At 45.8% G+C, this 24,754-nt stretch overlaps 1 protein-coding gene across 6 annotated transcripts in view; it reads right to left on the reverse strand.

Annotated features, from left to right (window-relative positions):
• PDE1C (phosphodiesterase 1C) overlaps window positions 1-24,754 on the reverse strand; it is a 1,966,671-nt gene that overhangs the window by 12,044 nt on the left and 1,929,873 nt on the right. For all 6 annotated transcript variants that reach the window (XM_069215191.1, XM_069215280.1, XM_069215225.1 and 3 more), the window contains one exon: window positions 17,490-17,555. In XM_069215191.1, the coding sequence (XP_069071292.1) occupies window positions 17,490-17,555 (66 nt within the window). The remainder of the gene's footprint in view (window positions 1-17,489; window positions 17,556-24,754) is intronic.

Below are 24,754 nucleotides of genomic sequence, written 5' to 3' on the forward strand. Positions count from 1 at the left end.
CCTCAATACAGAAATCCTTAGATAAAGTGATTACCTCTGCCCTACAACCTTTGTCTAAAAGCATTGATGACTTGGCTGGTCCTTCTACATCTCCTCTTCCTTCTGGAGATACCTCATCTCCTTCTGTCCCTTCTACTGAACAACTTTGGCCCCACAAGAGTAAGTTGGCCAATATTTCCCTACGTTCTACTCCTGCACATACTTACGCTAACGCTACAGACCCTCTTACTCCTATAGCTTTGCCTCCTGCGGATTCTGACTCTAATTCTTCTTCTTTGCATGAGTCCTTTCAAACTAAGAAACACAACAAGAAGCGTAATCTTTCTTCTTCTTTTACTCCTTCTCCTTTTACTTTTGAGCCTTCTGACAGTATTCATCCCAGATCTTCGGATTGGGCTCCAGCCCCTGCAGTGGCAGAAAAATGAGGTTGCATATTCGGAAAGGGTTTGAAAAGGAGGTCAGGTCCAAATTGAGATCTGAATGCCCTCGCCCAGATCTTCCCCATAAAACTGCAGTCACCCCCGAAATTGATAATACTATGTTGACTTTCCTCAAGAAATACAATAAAGATCAGAAAAAAAGGAATAGACAGGGCCATCAAGGCTTGTCAGGACAAGCTTCTAGATGTTTCAGGACCCTTTGCAAAAATTCTGGAATTGGCTCTTCAGGCTCAGGAGACAGGTGCAGCTATCCACCCTGAGGTTTTGGCTGGGTGGACTCAGCGAGCCATTTGTTTTTTGGGGAATGTGAATTGTGCTTTGGCATCAGAGCGAAGGAAGTCCTTCTTATTGTGCATTGACCCGCAATTGGTAGATCTGACCTCTGCTGAAGCAGGTCCCCTAGCTGAGGAGCAACTATTTGGATACAAATTTGTGAAAGACATTGCGAAATTCGTCAACACCTTCACGTCTCTGGACAAATCTCAGTCCTCACTTAAAAGAATGTTCAACCCCCTTTTTGGAAGGGCCGGTCGATTTCAAGGATGCTTGACAGGCCGTGGCTTCCAGCAAGGTCCTGCAAGAGGAAACGTTTCACAATGCAGGGGTTGTACTCAAGACCCTTCACAAGCAGGCTTCTACCCCTCCATATATAGAGGATAATGCAACCGCAACAATAGAGGGGCTGGCAGAGGTTACAGAGCCGTTGATAGCCAGGAACCTCTGCCTGGAGAAGAGCTGAAGAGCTGAGGAGAAGTGCTGCCCTGCCTGTGACTGTGCTTTGTGGAGCTATCCTGCCCTGCCAAATGGTGCCCTATCCAGTTCCTGGGGCCTTTGAAAGGTGAAGCTGGTAGACCAAGACTAAAAATCCATGCACAGACGGCCGTGCAGGGGAAAACTTCAACACACCTTCTGAGACGTGGCTGAAAAATAACACGATGCCAGCTTCACTGCTAAAAATCGATGCTACACCTGCATCGCGGCTAGAAAATCGACACACGCAGCTGGAGAAACGACGCGCAACACCCGCTGCCGGAGGCTGATAATGCTGCAACCCCCACAGCATGGTTTCCTGTTATCGTGCAGACGGATTTCGATGCACCATCGCTGGGTGCGGAACAATGATGCATTGCTCTCCTGCAGGGAGAAGAAACGATGCATGGCGACAAGACTCGAGGAGGAGAAACAACACACGGTCTTGTTTGCGGGTGAGAAATCGATGCATCACTAACCTTTTTTGATGCACACTCACCCGTGAGTGTTATTTTGGCGCTACCCAGGTACTTTTCAACGCTACAAGTGTTTTCACTGTTTTCTCAAGGACTTAAGACTCTTTTTCATACTTTTTACCTAATAACTTGACTTGTGTATGTTGGATTTTTTGTCATTTTGGTCTTGTTTTGTTTAGATAAATATTTCCTATTTTTCTAAACCCTTGTTGTGTCATTTTGTAGTGTTTTCACTGAGTTACTGTGTGTATTGGTACAAATACTTTACATCTAGACTCTGTAGTTGAGCCTGCCTGCTTGTGTTTTTTTTTCATAGCCTATGTAAAAATGCTAGCAGCATATTGCTACTGCATGGGTAAAGAACTGTGGTTGAAAAAGAGTAACTGGCCACTAGGTTTTTATCTTCAAATTTTTGCTCAGAAGGCAGCTCCCTATAAAGAATATACCATTACTTCAGCCTGCCTCTTTCTGCAGCAGAAATGTATAGTGTTGGGCATTGTACCCAGGGCTGGCAATAAAGTCATGGGTACCAAGGTTTTTTCATTAGTTGATAATAAAAAATCTAATGAACAGATATTTGGGGTGAATGATAATATGGATTTTGAAATCTACCAAAGAACCTCAGCTTAGTTCTAGGGTACATGTGTACCTTCAGTATCCTGGATTACTGTTAATTGCAGTTGATTCAGAGGAAATATACTTAGTAGACACTAAGGGCCTCATTACAAGTGTGGTGGTCTGAGAACCGCTACACTTACGTTGATGGTCGGACCGCCGCACTCCGGACAGTCTGACTGCCCAATTACAACCTTGGCAGGCAGACCCGCCAGGGGACCGCTTTCTCCGCTGGAAACATGGTTCCCGATGGAATGACTGTGGTCAGAGTTGTACTCAGCAAGGGCGGCGTTGAACTCAGTGTCACCTGGCTGAATACAAGCCCCTTCACCACCAGCCTTTCTATGGCGGTTTCACTGATATGGAAAGGTTGGTGGTGAGGGTGTGCTGGGGGGCTGCAGAGGGGAAAAGGCATGGGCAGTGCAGGGCTCCCCCTGCCTACCACCATCTGAATGTGCATTGCCTGTTTTGCAGACAGTGCACATTCTGAGGGTGCTTGTTGCCCCCCCTCTGTGCTACAAGATAGCACTCAGCTCTCTTGAAGGAGCCGAGTGCTATCTCGTAGCGCTGTTCCTGCCAGTCTGACTGGCGGAAACATTCGATTGCAATGTTCCTGCAGGTCGGACCAGGGTGGGGAGGGGCACTACATCCTCCCCGCAGCTTTGGTAGTCCTGTGGTGGGACCGCCAAAGTCGAAATGAGGCCCTTAGTTACAACAGGGAATATTGTGAAGTTCGGTAAATAACACCAAATGTCCTACCCATCCTGCATTCCTGCACTTCTCTCGATTTAAGATAGTAACTCACAAGTGTATTGTCTATAATAACAAAGGGCCAATAATGTGACTATTAAAGTGAAAGAAAAAAGCTTGGAATTAGGTTGATTTTTGGGAAGTGGTAAGTGTGGTATTTGGGTTTGGGATCTTCAACACCAAGGAAAGTCCACAAAACTTGACGTTCCTGAACACTAGATACCTGGAGAAGTCCTGGGCAGTGTGGCTTGCGTGGATGCCACAACTGTTTCTTTACCAGTGGGCCCTGCATGGGTTAAACATTAGTTTAAAACAACAGAATTTCCCCATATTTCTGTGAAGGAATGTTCCAGAATTTGTGAGAGACAGCAAATCTATCACCACCCCGTGTTTATACAAAAAAGTACCTCACGTACGTGGGTGACCTTACCAAAACCCACAGGAACTTACTAAATCTGTGACAATGTGAAGATAATATAATGTCAATGTTGTCTTCAGAGCAACACAGTACTGGCCTGTTACTGTCTCATGCAGTAGTCTCATCCACACATGTTGATTGCTATTTTTGTGGGAGAAGTGTGTGAACAATGGATAGTAGAAATTGTTTTTAGTCACAGAAAAGTGACGACTTTCTGATTTCTACCCATTTTTTCCACATACTTTGGGAGTTCTTTGTAATAAAATATGTTGGGATTCATGCAAGCCAGATCACTATGCAATTCCTTGTGACTCTAATTTTCTGAGATTTCTGACATCTAGTTAAAGAATCCTTTGGGTGTGTACATGTTAAAAATATATTGTCAGGATAATTTTCCATACAGCCAATGGGTGAGACCTGGGACCAGAGGACAGTTGGCCTATACCAGCATTTCATAGTTTTTTTGCAAGTTTCTACAATGCTCTGCACCCAGTTTATTGCAGCGTGCACCATGAACCCATAGAAAAGCCTCACATAAATGGTACGCCCATGCTTAGGAGCCCAGCCAGATCAAATCCCGGTGTCAAACTTTGGCAGAGATATATTCCTGTGTCAGGAAGACTAGAGAGAAATACCATATTGGAAAAACAAATGCTGAACATTTAGGGAAAAACATTTTCAATGTTTTGTCCTGGCCAGCCAATTAGGGTGAAGAAGTTCTGGCAAACCTTAGGATGTGTAGAAATTTAAATATAAAAATTAAATGTATTTAATAATTAAAATTAAAACATTTAAATATATAATTGTGTCAGGTTTCTATGCAGTCCAAGGGTGATATTTTTGACCAAATGATAAGTACATTAAACAGGAATTTCTCCTGGGGTTGGTTTCCAAACTTCCAAAATGCTCTGCACCCAGTGTATAGCATTTGGGCACCCTAAACCCCAAGAATAGCCATACTTATGCGGTACCCACCACACTGAGGGGACACAGAGGAACAAAGTTAGGGGTCAAGCCTGGACAGGGATATATTCCGGGTCAAGGAAAGCTAAAAGAAAATGACCATGCACTGAGAAGAAATTCATAAAAACTGACAAACACTATGTTACGGGTATTCTGAAAGCCAACCAGTCAGGGCAAGAGTGGTCTGGCATGCACCAATAGCTTATTTCCATCTCATAGAATAAGAAAACATATAGTAATTATACATTTCATAGAGTACTCAGCTAGATGCCGTTCCTTAAATGAATACTGCATAATCAGTGACTCTGTCTCAATTTCATGACTTTTGCTAATATTATACATTTAACTGTGCAGACTACAATACATAGAAAAAAATCTAGTAAAAACAGCTCCAGTACAGAGGTGTGCAAACACCCAGTAATGAATTAGTTAAAACTACTTTATTCCATGATCATATATTTTCTGCTGCTATCATCAAAATCAGTTTTCACCTTTTCAAGACACTATGGTGATGCCTAATAAATTGCTCATTAAATCATGGCATCTTGTTTGACTGAGTTGAAGTTGGACAAACCAATCCCCTTCTAAAGAAACCCCAGGATGATCCTAAACTAGGGGCCAGTTCAGAATTTGGTGGATGGGATACTCCCTTGCAAATGTGACGGATATCCCATCCATCTTATTACACTTGAATTTTATCATATAGCTCTTGTAATAAGGTTGGGCCATCTGTCTCTTTTTGATGGAAAACTTGTCTACCAAACTCTAATTCAAGTCCCTTCTTTCTTACATGCCCAGGGCCCCTATCATACCAACTATCATCCTGTGGCAAGCCTACCATGCTAAGCAAGCCTACCATGCTAAGCAAACCAAGTCAAGCTGTTAGCTTAGGCATTTACAAAGGGTTTGTCAGGGAAACTGCACACTTAGGGCCTGATTTAGATATTGGTGAATGAATTACTCCATCACAACAGTGAAGGATACCCCATCCGGCAAAATCAAAATCTGATAGGATATATTGGGATTTAGATTTCAGGAGATGGGATATCCATCTCCGTTTGTGATGAGTAACTACTCCACCAATATATAAATAAGGCCATTATTATTCTCAATATAATTTGTTGCATACTGGATAACGTTGATGTTTGGCACCTCCTCCTTCTCAGTTTATCAGCAGAGTTCGATATGATTGACCACAGACAGCTCATCAATATCTTTAAATCCGATATGGACTTCAAGTATAGGGTTCTTTGGTGTTTTTTATCATTCTGTATTAAATGAAAAGAAAAGTATTAGGATGCACATCAATGCCTCTGATCCCATGCCCATCATATGTGGTGTTTGTAAGGAACTTAACATTATGCCCAGGTTGTTCAACTTGCTTAGACAAGCACTGTGGGCCTGCTTCACAAAGGGCCTCCCCACTAGTGGCGGAGACCCTTCAGACATGGTGGGGGCCCCAAACTCGTGGTCAGGGCCCAAGTTTGTGACAGAAGTCCGCAATAGGAAAATACAGTACGGAGGGACTGCCATGAGTGTGGGCCCCCGTAACAAGTGCAGGGACTCTGCCATGAATGTGTAGGCTCTTTGTAAATCAGGCTTTAAGAATCTTGATGGAGGAGAAAGGGGTTGTGATACAATGGTAGGCAGACAGAACCTGCCTTTATAGCAGTATAGGTCAATAAATACAACAACACTTACGATACCTAATGTGATTCACCTATTAGTCCAGGTTTCTGTTCCACTTCCCAGCTGCATTATGATGCTTGTAGTTCTCTCCGTCTTTAGACCCTTCCTACATCACATCTTGATGGTGGTTTCTGGCTTTACTAGATTTTTTCCTGGATCCTATGGTTATTCTGAACCTTTTATATTTGCATACCATTCTGGACCCTTCTGTATAGTTGATCCAATATATACTCTATTCCAGGTTTTCTTAAATCTCCTGGTCCATAATAGAAGTTATTGAGTTTTACCAAGAAGATCAAGCCAACTAGATCAGTAAATACAAAAAGAGATAACTCAAGCGAGCATATACATTAACAAAAGGTTTGTAATGAAAATCCCTCCCGCTCCACCCCACCACCAAACAGCCAGTCAGATTGCCCACATTAAGGAACATTTCGAATCAAAATCTCATTACTCATACCTCTATTTTCAGATAAGCAAATCTCTTCCTCAACAGAGGAACTAATCATGTGGACCGGCTGGAGAGCTATTGCCCATTTTGCCAAATTTTACAGTGTTTCTGGGGACAGCCCCTAGCCTCATACACCGCGATCTCCAGCAGTATACACTGGTCCAGACCCCTGTGTCATACTGCCAGGAGGGCGGGGTGGGACTCGGCCTTCCAAGAATTGGCAATGTCTCTTTTTGCTAAAGTTAATTCTAAAAACAGGAGCACCCTTTTATAGATGTTACCACCTAGTCTATCTGCAATATGTAAGAGAATTAGGGCCTGATTATGACCCTGGCGGACGGCGGAGGCCGTCCGCCAAGGTACCGCCGCTGAATGACCGCACCGCGGTCAAAAGACCGCGGCGGCCATTTAGACATTTCCTCTGGGCCGGCGGGCGCTCTCCAAAAGAGCGCCCGCCGGCCCAGAGGAAATGCCCCTGAAACGAGGACGCCGGCTCAGAATTGAGCCGGCGGAGTTGCAGGGGTGCGACGGGTGCAGTTGCACCCGTCGCGTATTTCAGTGTCTGCTTAGCAGACACTGAAATACTTTGCGGGGCCCTCTTACGGGGGCCCCGCGGCACCCCCTACCGCCATCCTGTTCCTGGCGGGCGAACCGCCAGGAACAGGATGGCGGTAGGGGGTGTCAGAATCCCCCATGGCGGCGCAGCAAGCTGCGCCGCCATGGGGGATTCTAAGGGCAGCGGTAAACCGGCGGGAGACCGCCGGTTTGCCTCTTCTGACCGCGGCCGAACCGCCGCGGTCAGAATGCCCTGCGGGGCACCGCCGGCCTGTCGGCGGTGCTCCCGCCGACCCTGGCCCCGGCGGTCTTAGACCGCCGGGGTCAGAATGACCCCCTTAGTCTTGGGTCCAATGGGGTCGTCCAAGAGAGCACCTTGCAAAGGCAAGAGGTATCTTTTGTCAAAATCTATTTGTTAGAAATGGGGTCTTTGGTTGACAGTCAGGTTACCCCCTGTTCAAGCAAGGACCCTCACTCTAGTCAGGGTAAAAGAAAATCACCCTCAGCTAACCCTTGCTTACCCCCCTTGGTAGCTTGGCAGAGCAGTAGACTTAACTTCAGAGTGCTAGGTGTAAAGTATTTGTACCAACACACACAGGGGGCCACCGACCACGGGAGCACCGCCAACAGGCTGGCGGTGCTCCAATGAGCATTCTGACCGCAGCGGTTCAGCCGCGGTCAGAAGCGGAAAGTCAGCGGTCTCCCGCTGACTTTCCGCTGCTCGTTTGAATCCTCCATGGCTGCGGAGCGCACTCCGCAGCCATGAGGATTCTGACCCCCCCTACCGCCATCCTGTTCATGGCGGGAAAGCCGCCATGAACAGGATGGCGGTAGGGGGGGTTGCGGGGCCCCTGGGGGCCCCTGCCGTGCCCATGCCTATGGCATGGGCACGGCAGGGGCCCCCGTAAGAGGGCCCCGCAAAGTATTTCAGTGTCTGCCTTGCAGACACTGAAATACGCGACGGGTGCCACTGCACCCGTCGCACCTTCCCACTCCGCCGGCTCGATTACGAGCCGGCATCCTCGTGGGAAGGGAGTTTTTCCCTGGGCTGGCGGGCGGTCTTTTGGAGACCGCCCGCCAGCCCAGGGAAAAACTCATAATACCCTCCGCGGTCTTCTGACCGCGGAGCGGTATAATGGGGGCGGAATTCTGGCGGGCGGCCTCCTCCGCCCGCCAGAATCAGAATCACCCCCACAGTAACTTAATGAAAACACTACAAAATGACACAACACCAGTTTAGAAAAATAGGAAATATGTATCTAAACAAAACAAGGCCAAAATGACAAAAAATCTGACATACACAAGTCAAGTTATTAATTTTTAAAGATTAAACTAAAAAAATAGCACTTAGAAACACACAATGTTTGGATGAGGTGTTAACACGGCATCGTGATGGAGTGGTTCCCAACAAGCCGACACCAGCGGCGCCAGACACGGAGTCACGTAGACCCCCCAGTACAGTACCTTTGGTGAAGAGTGAAAACAAGTCGATGCGCGAAGTCGGGGATCGCGGCATCTGTGCGAAACTTTAAATCCGCACACTTCGAGCGGCGGCGGTCACGACGTGATGCAGCGACTTCCACAGAGTCGCAGACTTCAGCAGGACTACAGCAGCGTCGGGCCTGCAAAGGTCGCTGCATTCCAGTGAAGATCACGGAGTCGGTTGCAGGAGGTGTCACCGTATTCAGCAACGGCGTCGGTCCGAAGTCGTCCGAAGTCAATTTCCTGGGATTTTCACCAGCTTTCCTTTCAAAGGCCCAGGGACTGGATAGGGCACCACTTGCCAAAACAGGAGTCTCTCCAGAGACTCCAAGTGCCGGCAGAGAGAAGTCTTTGCTGTCCCTGAGACTTCAAACAACGGGAGGCAAGCTCTAAATCAACCCCGTGGAGATTTCTTCACACGATGGAAGGTGCACAAAGTCCACTCTTTGCCCTCTTACTCTGGCAGAAGCAGCAACTGCAGGATAGCTCCACAAAGCACATTCACAGGCAGGGCAGCACTTCTCCTCAGCTCTTCTCCAGGCAAAGGTTCCTCTTGATGTCCAGAAGTGATTTAAAGTCTGTGGTTTTGGGTGCCCTTCTTATACCCAATTTCTCCTTTGAAGTAGACCTACTTCAAAGTAAAGTCTCTTTTGAATGTGAAATCCTGCCTTGCCCAGGCCAGGCCCCAGACACACACCAGGGGGTCGGAGACTGCATTGTGTGAGGACAGGCAAAGCACTTTCAGGTGTAAGTGACCACTCCTCCCCACCCTCCTAGCACAGGTGGCTCATCAGGAAATGCAGACTACACCCCAGCTCCTTTTGTGTCACTGTCTAGTGTGAGGTGCAACCAGCCCAACTGTCAAACTGACCCAGACAGGGAATCCACAAACAGGCAGAGTCACAGAAATGGTATAAGCAAAAACATGCTCACTTTCTAAGAGTGGCATTTTCAAACACACAATCCTAAAATCAACTTTACTAAAATTTGTATTTTTAAATTGTGAGCTCAGAGACCCCAAACTTAACATGTCCATCCGCTCCCAAAGGGAATCTACACTTTAATCCGATTTAAAGGTAGCCCCCATGTTAACCTATGAGAGGCAAAGGCCTTGCAACAGTGAAAAACGAATTCAGCAATATTTCACTGTCAGGACGTATAAAACACATTACTATATGTCCTACCTTAACAATATACTGCACCCTGCCCTTGGGGCTACCTAGGGCCTACCCTAGGGGTTCCTTACATGTAAGAAAAGGGAAGATTTGGGCCTGGCAAGTGGGTACACTTGCCAAGTCGAATTTACAGTTAAAACTGCACACACAAACACTGCAGTGGCAGGTCTGAGATATGATTACAGAGCTACTCATGTGGGTGGCACAACCAGCGCTGCAGGCCCACTAGTAGCATTTGATTTACAGGCCCTGGCACCTCTAGTGCACTTTACTAGGGATCTACTAGTAAACAAAATATGCCAATCATGGATAAGCCAATTACATACACATTTTTTAAAGAAGTACTTTAGCACTGGTTAGTGGCGGTAAAGTGCCCAGAGTAACAAAAACAGCAAAATCAGAGTCCAGCACACATCAACAACCTGGGGAACAGAGGCAAAAAGTTAAGGGAGATCACGCCATGGATGAAAAGTCTAACACTATTCAATTCTGTGCAACACCACACTATGGGGGTCATTCTGAGTTTGGCGGGCAGCGGTTGCCGCCCGCCAAACTACCCCCGTCGAAAGACCGCTCCACGGTCAAAAGACCGCAGGGGCCATTTCGACTTTCCCGCTGGGCCGGCGGGCGACCGCCAAAAGGGCGCCCGCCGGCCCAGCGGGAAAGGCCCTGCAACATAGAAGCCGGCTCCGAATGGAGCCGGCGGTGTTGCAGGGGTGCGACGGGTGCAGTTGCACCCGTCGCGATTTTCACTGTCTGCTGGGCCCCTGCTGGGGTCCTGTTAGGGGGCCCCTGCACTGCCCATGCCAGAGGCATGGGCAGTGCAGGGGCCCCAAGGGGCCCCACGACACCCGTTCCCACCATCCTGTTTCTGGCGGTGAAAACCGCCAGAAACAGGCTGGAGGGAAGGGGGTCGGAATCCCCATGGCGGCGCTGCAAGCAGCGCCGCCATGGAGGATTCCCCCAGCCGGGGGAAATCCGGCGGAAAACCACCGGACCCGGCTGGGCGACCGCGGCTTCACAGCCGCGGTCGTAATACAAAATGAAGCACCGCTAGCTTGTTGGCGGTGCTTCAGCCGGCCAGGGTCAGAATGAGGCCCTATGTGTAGAAACGTGTCTTGGTCCATCTCGCACCTTTAAGCACAGCAGAGAGTCCACCATTCCCATGCCCCATGGGCGATATGTCTGGTAGCATGCCCTGTGAAGGTATTTAAGCTGATCAGTCATAGATGTGCCGATGGCTGCCTCTTGAGGTGCTCTCTGGGCCTCACATGAATCATTGCCATCTAGGGACTCAATATCTGCCTCCCATGCAGTTCTAAGGACGGACAATGTGTGTTCAAAATCATGGAATGATATAGTTTTGTCATTGTGTGGTCCCCAAAATCCCCTATGAAGAGCTAACCTTCGAGTGCGTTAAAGTCAGGAAGGGACTCAAGGTTTCAAATGTAGGGGTTAATGATGTAATGGAGCTGCAGGTAACGATGAAATTGGCTACGATGAAGGCAATATTCATGCTGTAACTCTTGAAAGTACTTCAGGACCATGCCAACCATTGCATCCCCTAAAGTGGAGATGCCTACAGTATCCGGTTTCCAAAAGCATTCCAACTGAGCCACCTGTCACCGCATGTCACTGTGCCACTGCAGTGTTCTTTCCATATGTTTTCCCCACCATCCCATTTGGTGAAGGGATCCCTTTCACAAATTCAATAATATTTGTGTCACCGGTGGAAGAGTTTTGAGTTCCTCCTGCCCCATTGAGATAATCAAGCAAAGGAGCTGTGACCATCACCCATTTCTCCACTGCATCTGCTGTGTCTCCATATCCAATCATTAATAATGATTAAATGGTAAGCAGAGTGTAGGAGTAAACATCCGCCATCTCAATGCCTCCAGCACAAGTAAATTGAAAATATTTAGCAACTGTAATGCGCAGGATACCTCCATTCCAGAACAATTTGGTAAGAATTGTATTAAGGATAATTCTGCAATCAATATAATATTTGGGGCAGGGCAACCATCTTAATATGGCCAATTGACCTGTTAACGGCAATGGCAGGACCACAAAGTCCTTACGTCCTCCCTCACTTGGGGCAAGGCTGGTTCCAAATTTCTTGACCAGGATAGCGCTGCATCTGGCGATATATACACTCTAGATATTTAAGGCCATCTGTCAATGACCTCTGGCCTGGTACCCAGTCCACAGGTCTCACATATCCATTCACAGGGAACACAACCAATTTTGAGGTTTTCATATAAAGACTGGACATCTCGCTGAATACTTGCACCGTCTGTATAAGTCATGGTCCTGTGATCTCAGTGGCAGTATTGAAAAATAGAATATCATCTGCATATCAGGCTATCCTGTCTGAGCTCCATTCAAAACCCCACACCTGGGCATCTATCCTGACCCAAACAGCCAGGGGCTCAAGTATCAGAGTCAATAATAGCAGAGAAAGAGGGCACCCCTGATCTGTCCTTCATCGGACTGAGTCAGACACATGGCCCACAACTCCAACCACCACTGTCAGAACAGTATATAGCAGCCGAACATAGGAAAGGAATATGGGGCCAAAATTTAGTTGGTGAAGCAGGGCAAATAAATAGTCCCAGTTGACAGAGACAAATCCTTTGTTGATATCTGCCAAAAGTATCACTGCCGGCCACCCTAGGTGATTCATGAAAGCAAGGGCATTAGACAAGCAGCAAATATTATCACAGGGGTCCACCAGCAGTGCCCCATCAGGAATTGCAAAGTAAAGGGAGGGCGAGAAGACAGCATACAGCCTGGCACAACCTATGTAGAAGTTTGCTTGATTTGTCACCCCATTGGTATATGTAGTTCTTTGCCGCTTGCCAGGTTTGTTTGGCTTCTTCTAATAATAGTTGTTGATGTTGCTGTTGTGTCAGCCCCAATTGCCACTGCAGCATGTGTCCGTCGGCTCAACACCCATGCTCTTCTAAAACCTGTATCTCAGATTCAAGGTCTACTAGGCCTTGCATCCTGTGGCGTCGTTCCCCTGCACAATAGCTAATTTCTAATTTCAACCCCCAGAAGTGCTAACTTAAATGCCTCCTAGAGGGTCACTGCAGATGCCACCGTACCCTCATTAAGGGCAAAGTACTCTTCTATAAAGTGTATAATATGTGACCTGTATGTGGAGAGTTGTAAATGCCATGTCAAAAGACACCTGTGGAAAGTCGCCCTTTGGGGCCCTATTCGGAGTGTGATTGCTATCAGGGAATGATTGGACAGCCCTCTAGCCAAGGTGTTGATGTCAGGTATTCTATGTATGCAGGTTGTAGAGTCATGAAAGTAGTAACACCTGGAAAAGGACCCATGAGCTGCAGAATATTAAGTGTAACCAGATGTACAGAAAGCCCTCCATGTATCTGTCAATCCCAGTGTAGATGTCATAGAGGCAAATTTAGTTCTGCTTCATACTGCTGTACTACCATGTGTGCACCACCTGTCTACCCGAGGGTCAATACCATTGTTCCAGTCCCCACCCAATCACTTACAAGCCATTCAGGAGGTCCCCCTATAAACGACAAATTGAACTACAAATGGTTTTACAAGAGGAGGAGGGGCATATATCCTACAGAGCGTGATGGGTTCCCCATATATAGTCCCTGTGACAACCGTGTACCTGCCCAGATGATCCAACCAGACCCTGACTAATTGAAACTGGATGCCACGCTGCATCAAGATATATGTGCCTCTGGATCCTCTTGTGAACCTACATGAAATACTTGACTATACCCATATCCGGCTAGTAAGGGGGCTTTATTGCCAAGGAGATAGGTTTCCTGTAGCATCACTATATTTGCTCACAGCCTCTTTGCATATCTCAGGACCGCTCCACATTTAATCTTGTCTAGAACCCCTTGGATGTTCCACAACACTGCGCAGATAGAGCCTGCAGGGTTATTCGGTCTCAGGGTACTCATAACAAGGAAGCATGGTTGGAGCTGTGCTGCCGGGTTGGGGTGTAGGTCTGATCACATGGAGGGTCTGTGCTTGTGAACATTGTTTAACAAATAACTTTCCATTAATACCACACTCCTAAATACTTCAGAGAACAAGAAGTATCTATTGTGGACTGGGAAGAAATGAGGGCTCAACTGGGGACTGCCATGACCACTTCAAATGGATCATCATTCCCCATGAGATCAAGGCCCCAGAGATAAACCTGCAACTATCTCTAGGATGGTGGTAAAGTCTAATTCCAATCCTCACTGCAGCATGAACAAACAATATGACAAATGCAGCCAGTTGCCTGGTTAGCATTACTCAGCTTTGAAAAGTATGCAGTACAATCAATGGGTTTCCAGACCCGTTTTTAGGGGTCTCCATTCTGCCTAACACTTCGCTAAGATGATTAAGACCTATTGTGCCTTTTCATTGAAGTTTTTTGAGGGACAGCATCTCCTGTCACCCTAAGATAAATCAGTGTCCAAGCATGGTGGGATCTGGGCCTTCAGTGTCACCCTTTCGTCTGTCCAGTAGAAGACTTCCTCCAAAGTCTCAAAGAAGAAACTTTGTGCATTGAAGATAACTTTTAGTCTCGGAGATGCTACTTGGCCGCCGCAAAGGACTGGCATTGCTGATGTACCATTTTCATGTAATATGGGAATATCATGATATGACACAATTGGTACATGATCTTGCTGTGTTAGCATGCGTATTTAAGTATCACGTCTCTGTCTATGTAATTCTAGATCCGAGCGATCACAGGTCTTGGCCATGCCCCATGAGGGGGCATCTGTGTCAGCGCCCTATTTGCATGCTCCATGACAAAAGAGGAGGAGATGGCCTCTGCCTTCACACCAATTTGATCCATTACATCAGGAAAGCATCCATGGACCGGCCCTCGCAGCCTTCCTAGAAGCCCATAAATCTTAGATTATTTAGGTGGGCTCTCCTTTCAGCATCTTCCACCCGCAAGGCGAACTCATTTATCACCCCCTCAAGTTTATTCACTTTCTGCTGGAGGGTGACCACTAAGGGCCAGATGTAGGTAGAACACAAATTGCAAGTTGCAATTTGCGAGTCAAAGCGACTCGCAAATTGCAACTCGCAATTCGCGATGCAGAAAGGTGTTTCAGACACCTTCTGCGACTCGCTATGGGGTCACAAAGACCCACCTCATAAATATTTATGAGGTGGGTCACAGTTTGCGACCCCATAGCGAGTCTAGGCACTCACGGGGATGGTGGCCTGCTGGAGACAGCAGACCACCATGTCCGTGACTGCTTTTAAATAAAGCAGTTTTTTTTTTTCTCTTTGCAGCCCGTTTTCCTTAAAGGAAAACGAGCTGCAAATAGAAAAAAATACCGAAACCTTTTGTTTCGGTTTTTTTCAGAGTAGGCAGTGGTCCATAGGACCACTGCCTGCTCTGAAAAAATAATTTTGTGAGCATTCCCGTGGGGACCCCTTCCCCTTTGCGAATGAGTTACCATCCACTTCAAGTGGATGGTAACTGCGAGTTGATTTGCGACCACTTTCGCGGTCACAAATCAACTTAAATCGCGGTGCGAGTCGCAAATAGGAAGGGAACACCGGTTCCGACTCGCAAAATGTGTTTCTGCATCGCTTGAGGGCTTTTGCACCTCGCAAACGGCGTTTTTCGCCGTTTGCGAGGTGCAAAAGCCTACCTACATCTGGCCCTAAGTCCTCAAATCCAGGGACTCCTGTCTCTTCCTCAGTAATCCGTTCCACTGCTCGTCTAAAATGTTGATGAAGTATAGCGATGTCAGAGGCAAATGCTCCAATCTTGACATTGAGCACGTTGTGTGATTGCGTTATGGCCCCAAGTCTGCCGCACTGTCTGGAAGTGATACTGCCAGCTCCTTGGCCCAAAGGCCCAGAGCCGTGCCCCCAGACTGCACATATCTATCCATGGTGCTTTGTTTAATAGAAGTGGGTGGTTGGTCTGTGGTCATGACGGCATTGGCACTTCAGTGTCTGCTGGTCACACATCTCATTCCTGAACCAGATTTGACCCACCAAACCCACTAGAAGATATGGGGCGGCACAAGCAGTAGACAACCAATAAGTAATAACAATATGAAGTGATGAAGTTGGGAGGTGGGTAGGGTAGTAGGTCCTCCAAAGTTATCACTCTAAGACCTCAGAGAATCTTCTGCCACAAGCCACACCAGTACCTAGTCTGACCACTTCCTTGACAAGGGTGCCTACCATGTATGTGACTCTGAAAAAGAAACTCACGTCCGTAGGTGAATGCAGGAGAGTTCTAGCTCAAGGAGCTTCTCTGGGGCACACCGGCGATATCAGCTTTCAGTGTCTGCATAAATTCCTCATCTACTAGCATGTTGCATAATGCTGTTGGCAAATGACATCCTCCATAGGGCTCAATTTAATTCCATCCCTGTGCCATCACAGATTTTCAACATCATCGTATATCCAAGGCTATTGGGTCCATCTGCATGGTATGCCGGGGAACAGTAGGGGGCCCAGTTTCCTCCAAGCATGACCAGTGCCTTCTTAACCTCCCCTAGTTCCAGGATGCATAGCGTATGGTAACTATGTTGAGGCAGTAGTGGTTGTTATGATTTGTAAGGCAAGCCATGGAGGGTTAAGCACGGAGGGTGAACATACGCCATGCGAGCCCGATCCTGTCCGGAATCAGGCATCTCCCCCTCTGAGCCCCTTCGTACCTGCAAGCAGAAACAAATACTATCCTAAGGCCTCACTGGGTGGTCCACTCCTTCGAGCAGATGAGCGCCATTGTAGCAGGGATCAGCATAACTACATGGATCAGCAAGCACCACTCCATTGCCAAAGCCCCACGTGGTTAGCGGCGTGCTTCCCAAGCAGGGACTAGGCAGCACAGCTCGTTGGACAATGACTGCCTTTAGCCAACACTTTGGTGGGGGCAGTCAGTTTGCACATTCAGCAGCAGGTGGGGGGCCCAGCAAGGCAATGGAGGGGGGAGTGGGGGGGGGGAATCTGCAGGAAGCCCCAGAGTCCCAGCAGTCCCCAGCAGTCTCCAACAGGCCAGTCCATGGCCGCTAGACATCAGGGAGCATGACTGCTCACAGTAGCATTGCCATTTTGGAAGTCAATGGGCAGTGGGGCCCACTTGTCCCCATAGTACTCCGCACGGAGGGAACTACATGTGGTCAGCTCAGATGCAGCACATAGCCCCTCTGCTCCAACGAAATGCAGGGCTGACTCAGGGAACATTGTGAGAGCAGTGAGGTGAGAATATGGAGGATAAAGTAGCAGCTGCCGGGAACTGTTTTAGAGTGCAGCCGCCATGCTCTGTTAGGCCACGCCCCCTGGAGGTTAATTTTTGTGATTAGGAAGGAACCACATCTCATAGGTCCTTTGAGACAATCTGTGTTCTTATTTCAAAGTTTTTAAATGCAATGGCTGATAACAAGTCACTCTCCTGAACTTAGATATGAACAAAATATCTCAAAGGGATCAATAACACAAAACTGTATTAAGATGCAAGGACCTATTTAAATTGACTGAGATTAAGATAACTCCATATTGATCTTAGCATTGGTATGTTTTTGTATTGGATTCACGGTTTTAGAAACCGTGGCTATTGGTTTAAAATTATAAATACATTTTAAAAACAGCAAATGATGTAGTTCCTGCAAGCACCACTCTGATTCTCTAATAATCTCAAAACAAGGGAACAAATATACTATTTCCCTGTATTTCCTAGATGGGATGGTATGATCTCACCTGGCAATTTTATCTGGCTTGCTGCCGGATCCGGGCTTGATATATCATTTGAAGGACGCTTCAAGCCTGTAAATATAAATACATATAGTTTTTAATTAAGATAAAGTGGATTGTTTTGGGGAAGTAGTGGCACAATAGGAAAATGGGGTAAAATAGTCACATTTTAAAAAAAATTGTAAGGGTGTGAGGAAGAAAATCAAAAGAGAGAAAAATAAAAATTACATTTCTTCATTATATGAGAATTTCCTGGTGAGAGTCCTTGGGCTCTCCTGCCATAACAGTGGGCTTACTCAAAAAAGAAGTGGTATAAAAAAGCAGGTTTTTATCATGTCATACATTGGGAACAAAAACCGAAGTGAGGATTCTAAAGTACCTGTGAATTGGTGTCCCTGCAGCTGGTAATTAAGAAAGTGGAAAACATGGCGAGCACACTCTTTAACTTTAAACTCAATGCTAGAAGTTAAACCAGATTTGAATAATGTCTTTTTGAGTACTTATTGAAGACTGTGGGCCTGATTACAATTTTGGAGGAGGTGTTAATCCGTCCCAAATGTGACGGATATACCACCAGCCGTATTACGAGTTCCATAGGATATAATGGACTCTTAATACGGCTGGTGGTATATCCGTCACTTTACCGTCACTTTTGGGACGGATTAACACATGCTCCAAAGTTGTAATCAGGCCCTGTGTCTGAAACCACTCTTTGGCATGTTGTTACCAGCATAGCCTAATTGATATCTAGCTCATACAGAGTAATATCATCTGTCCAATTACTGTATGGGAGGACATCCATTGACGTATGGTATCACACAAATTTACTACATTTAATAAACAAAATATCCTTCTCTGTAGTTTCCTCTATCAAAATATCATATAGGGTGAAGTAGCTAATCAGCATCATAGAGGAAAACCTATTACACGTACCACCTATTACACAAACCATGTAGTGTATTGCCATGACACTTTGTAATCTTTTTAGAAGGGTATGAAATCAGTCACTGTTTCTGGAGAATATGTGAAAAGAAGTGGAGTATAGCAAAGCTAGAGAGTATGAGGCATTATTTCTTCTTGTTACGCCTCACCTGGGTAGGCATAGGTTTTTGATGCATTCCCAGGACCACTAGTGATGGTCAATCTAAGAATGCACCAAAATCCAAGGGTAGATGCGTGGGAACACCCAAGCTCCATCTATGGAATCCCTTCCCAGGTCATAGTAACACAACTCAGCGATTTTGCACTGCATTGCATTATTTTAGGTTTTTCAAGCCAGGATACGCCACACAAGGTGGCCTTGCCTGGCTTGATAAATCTACCTTAAGAGTTGTGTTGCTCTTGCGCCACGTTATGAGGAGCAAGAGCGATGCACATCTTTGATAAATATGGACTTATGTGTTTTGGTATGTATGGAAAGAAAAGGCTTCACACAGAAGTTCGTTTAGTCCCCATCCACCTTTCACAGGCTGCTGAATTGGACTGCCAGACTAAGGAATGCCGTGCTATCCAACTTGCAATTGTGACCCTAATGTTAAAAAGTCCACCCTAACAACTTCACACAGCCGAACAACTATATGTCAATAATTTTTTTTTAAAGCTAGGAGAATAAACTGAGTTGTACTTTTTCAGAATACAGTGGGAATAATATTATAAAATGCCAGAGAAAAGAGAAAATGAAACTTACAACTCAAGAGTTTGTATGATTGGTACTAGATCCCTGCCAATTTTAAGAAAGGTTAGGCATACATATGATGCATAGTACTTGTTGAGTGAATGGTTGTGACTTCAGCTGAATGCTCTGGAGGTTCCTAAACATTTTGGCTCACTTGGTAAGATTTTGGGATGCAATCACCTCCCCCATAGTGCAAAAGCACCCTAAATATGTACAATTAACCATACTATATGATTCCCATTAGGTGAATTTTATTAGCTTGGGTTTAAATTAGATTAGGATAAAATGCAATAAGGAAGTTGCAAAGGAAAAAAGGAAGCTTGAAATATTAATCCTTAGTAAGAGTGACACTCCCTATCCTTTTCAAGTTTGCATACTATTACAAAATAATTGACTACATGGCATACAAATATGAGCTAATTTACCTTTGACCCTTTTACAGATATAAATAGTGATCCCCATGCTTCCATGATTGATAAAAATATTCCACCAGTATCGAACAGAGGAAGGTTGCTTGCCTAGCCAATGTTTAGCAATGGATGGTTGGTTGGACAATCACAATAGCTATAAAAACTACTCCTTTATATATATGTGGTATTCCCTATAAATACACAAAGATTGTTAATGTATTTATAGGCGAGATGAAAGTACCTAGTAGCACAAATAATTCTATGGATTATCCCTTACAAAAAACCATGTAGCTGGTCAAATTCAATAAAGACATGAAGACTGGCTGTATATTAGTTGATAACTTATTTTTATCTTTCTGACAACATCATCTCATTTCATACATTTATCAAGTTTTCTAGTCCATTTATTCACGGTATGTAATAATGTACCATTAATGCCATCCAAAAACATATTAAATAAATGTAATAGAATCCTTTATGTCTATATTCTAATAGAAGCTTGCATAGCAGAATAACGTCCAAGCGTAAATCATGACTCAGGGCCTCATTACAGTTTGGCATGCCAGACCCGCCAGACCCTGGGAAGGAGACAGCCGCGGAGCTGGAGGTCTCCCCACCAGCCCTAGTACAATGTTTTCACTGGGCTGACCAGCAGAAACCTATATATAAGGATGTTTCCACCGGTCAACCCGGTGGAAACAGTGTGGCAGCACTGGAATCGGCTCCTCTGGGAGTCGAGGCCAATGCTGTTGCACAAAGGGTGCCCCCCAGCAACCTTGGAATAAGCACTGTCTGCCACAGCAGACAGTGAGCATTCCGAGGGTGCTGGGCAGGGGGGGGCCGCAGTTCCCACAATATTGTTGTGGGCAGTGCAGGGGCCTCCCTGCACCCATTAGCACTGCCTTTCCACCAGCCTTTTCATGGTGGGGACCCCATCATGAAAAGGCTGGTGGAAAGGTAAGTTGTGATCAGCATGGCAGTGCTGAACTCGGCGCTGCCGTGGCTGACCACGCCTTTGACCACCGCCACACGATTGGGATTCGTGATCTCAGCGGTGAGGGTGGTCCCCTGGCGGTCCGACCAACAGGAGTGCAGCGGTCGGACCGCCACCGCAAGTATGGCAGTTGCAAATCTATCAGTAGCAAAATTTTCAAAAGAGCACATGTTTCCCTGATGTATATCAATCACCAGTTTCTGCAGGAGGACCTACTCCAGGAGGCTACACCAGAAGCTTCAAAGATTCCAGGAAGAGTAATATTGTCCCATAACTTAGTAAAAATGGTTTATCTCGAAAACTTAAAGTATCGTAATGAAGTATGCCAGGTATGAGTTTTAAATTCAGAACTTAAGTTCCTTGAAAAAAGATGGCTCAGTTAACAAATATGTAAACTTTTAATGGAAACTGTAGAATAATGTGCCTAGAAGCAAAATGTAAGTATAGATGCCATTTGTTTGACAAGCAATCCCAGATAATAATATTTTAAAAATCGAAGTGCTAAGCCAACTAGAAACAAAGGGGGGTTTCACAACTCCACTAGTAAACCTTTCACATCAGAATCAGTATGCTGAAATAAAGGAATAAATATGGCAATGGTTCTAAATAGGTAAAGAAATGGTGGTAAGGTCATCACTTCAATAATAGTACATCAACTGATCAATCCGATGGGCAACCAGTTCCAGCTATTGACACTGGAAGCATAGATCCAAAATTTAAGCTAATCATAGTATCCAGTATAGGAGTTATATGTACGTAGATTATGAGAATTAAATGAGTATCCATGAAGGTCCCCCAAAGACTAATACCTCATTTTCTATATTCTTTAACAGAGAAGTAGGATCTGATGTGAAAATAATTTTGTTAACATAAGCTGCTATTTAACATACCTCTGTGCTATGTAAGATCAGTTGAATGTATTTGACTTTTCTAGATGATGTAGATAGTCAATTTGACCATTTTATATGATGGTTGTATTCATGTAAAATATTATTTGTATCTTGTGTGCGTTCATGCTGGTTTGGAACATGTTTATGTTTTCATCAAACACAAAGGCCCATAATTATAAGCCTTTGTGTTGTCCTTGCATCATGCAAGGCAATGCAAGCTCAATGCAAAGGCTTCAGTAAAATTTACAAAGCCATGCAAGGCTTGATTTGTGTGGCCTTGCTTGGCTTTGTAGAGATATGTAACACAAGGCAGCTGCTTGTGCTGGCCTATATTGCATTTCAACTTGGGAGGTGTTCCACGGGGAACTATGGGCATTCACATGCATCTATCCGTGGATTCTGGCACATTCCCCGAATGGAGTGAGGCATATCAAGGAGAAATGGCCTTATTTCCCCTTATTATTTCCTCATTCCACTTGTGCTGCATTCTGCAACAATCATAGAAAGAGGAAAATGCATCTTCAAATTGTTTTTGTGCAGGAAGGCATGCCTTCCTAAAGGAAAACAATCCTGCCTGTAACGCAAGCACCCTTGCATTATGGTGCAAGGATTCCTGCATTGGGGCTAGGCTACACAGAGTGAGCCATTGCAAGGAGCAAGCAAAAATGCTTCATATCTTTGTATACATGGAACTTTTCTGCTCTCTCTCTTTCACACAACGCAGCACACAAACTTTGCTTGCTGCCCTGCGTTGCTTGAACGTTTAGTAAATGTGCCCTAATCTTGGTTAAAAACTCTGTAATTTGAATTCTTTGAACCTAGGACACAGTAATTGGCTGTACTGTAACACTTTTCGGATACAAATAATAGAGAACTGTTAATATTTATAACCATGTGCATTATTGTGAGCTGTCAATTTTTAAAACATTTTTAAAACTGGACATTTACCATTTTGCAATCAATTTTTAATATTCATTCCTTGACTGCAACATAGTAAAATTGTAAAACTGGTATTTCTATCTGGCTGCTGAGCAGATCAGTGCTTCTTACTATATCGCTCAATGTTCTTACCTGCTTACCCTTAGTATGGGAGTGGTTGGTCGGGTGTAGGGGCAGGAAACATCACTAGGAAGGGTACTGCTTCAATAGGACTGACTGACACAGAGAACGCGCTGGCCAATTTGCAACCATTGTATCTCAGGCCAAGAGGAACAACAATAGATGCTATCTTAGTATGTTTAGGCTAGAAGGGGGTCTACTTAAACAAGACTACAAAGCTGCAAAGCTGGCATTCTGAAAGCGCACTCAAGGTGAGGCCAGCTGCACACTGGCCACACTTAGCACTATCCTTGCTGGCCATTTTTCTTCAGACATGGACTTTCGGAATTAGTTAAGCAACTCCAGAAAGGAGTTACTTAATCTTGACCAGGAAGGGGTGAGCCCAAAGAAATTTGCAGGATGTGTTGAACCCGCTACATTCTCCTAATCTATGTGTAATAAACATAAATTAATTGGGCAAGCAGTTGTGCAGAGGAACCTGGAGAACGTCAGTGCTAGGTGACCTCATTGTTTTTGCAGGGGGCAAAGAACTATGAAGGGGGTCTGTTAAAAATGAGGTCTTTGGTTGACAGTCAGGTTACCCCCTGTTCAAGCAAGGACCCTCACTCTAGTCAGGGTAAAAGAAAATCATCCTCAGCTAACCCCTGCTTAGCCCCCTTGGTAGCTTGGCAGAGCAGTAGGCTTAACTTCAGAGTGCTAGGTGTAAAGTATTTGTACCAACACACAAAGTAACTTAACGAAAACACTACAAAATTACACAACACCGGTTTAGAAAATAAAATAAACAAAACAAGATCAAAACAACAGAAATCCACAATACACAAGTCAAGTTATCAGTTAAAAAGCAAAAAGAGTCTGTATGTAGTTTTAAAACACACACTAACACTGTTAGCGTGAAAATGAACCTTGGGTGTGTCAAAAATAACCCCACACGGGCGAGTGTGCACCAAAAAGGGCTTTTGATGCGTCGATTCCAATCATGAGCAGGACCTTGCGTCGTTTCTCCTTTCATTGGGTTGGGCTCGTCGTTCCTTCTCTCCACAGGAGAGCATTGCATTGATCCGGTCAGCAGTCTCGTGTCCAGGCAGGCCTTGCGTTGTTTTTACACGCCCAGCGGTACTTGCGTCAGAAATCCAGCTGCACAATGATCCGAAAACCATGCAGCGCAGGTTGCGATCTCCCAGCCTCCATCATCGATGCTGGGCGTTATTTCTCCTGCTCTGTGCATCGATTCTTTGGTCGCGTTTCTGGCCAGCGTAAATTTTCAGCCGCAGAGCTGGCGGTGCATCGTTTCTTCAGCCACAGATCGGAATCTCGTTGACCTTTTCCTCGCACGGCGCTCTGTGCGTGGATTTCTTCCTCTTAAGCTGCCTGCTTCTACTTTCAGGGTCCCAGGAACTGGATGGGCACCACAGGGCAGAGTAGGAGTCTATCCAGAGACTCCAGGTGCTGGCAGAGAGAAATCTTTGCTGTCCATGAGACTTCAAACAACAGGAGGCAAGCTCTAAATAAAGCCCTTGGAGATCTTCTTCAATCAGGGATATACCACAAAGTCCAGTCTTTGTCCCCTAGCACAGGCAGAAGCAGCAACTGCAGGATAGCTCCACAAAGCACAGTCACAGGGAGGGCAGCTCTTCTTCCTCAGCTCTTCAGCTCTTCTCCAGGCAGAGGTTCCTCTTGTTTCCAGAAGTGTTCTAAAGTCTGTGGTTTTGGGTGCCCTTCTTATACCCAATTTCTCCTTTGAAGTAGGCCTACTTCAAAGTAAAGTCTCTTTTGAATGCGAAATCCTGCCTTGCCCAGGCCAGGCCCCAGACACTCACCAGGGGGTTGGAGACTGCATAGTATGAGGACAGGCACAGCCCTTTCAGGTGTAAGTGCCACTCCTCCCCTCCCTCCTAGCATAGATGGCTCATCAGGAAATGCAGACTTCACCCCACCTCCCTTTGCGTCACTGTCTAGTGTGAGGTGCAACCTGTCAAACTGACCCAGACAGGGAATCCGCAAACAGGCAGAGTCACAGAAATGGTATAAGCAAGAAAAGGTTCACATTCTAAAAGTGGCATGTTCAAACACACAGGCCCTCATTCTGACCCTGGCGGTCCTAAACCGCCAGGGCCGCGGGCAACGGAAGCACCGCCAACAGGCTGGCGGTGCTTCATTGCCATTTCTGACCGCGGCGGTAAAGCCGCGGTCAGAAAAGGGGATCCGGCGGTTTCCCGACGGAATACCCCTGGCAGGGCTGA

The sequence above is a fragment of the Pleurodeles waltl genome, chromosome 2_1 (genome assembly GCF_031143425.1).
Source record: "Pleurodeles waltl isolate 20211129_DDA chromosome 2_1, aPleWal1.hap1.20221129, whole genome shotgun sequence".
Taxonomy (NCBI): domain Eukaryota; kingdom Metazoa; phylum Chordata; class Amphibia; order Caudata; family Salamandridae; genus Pleurodeles; species Pleurodeles waltl.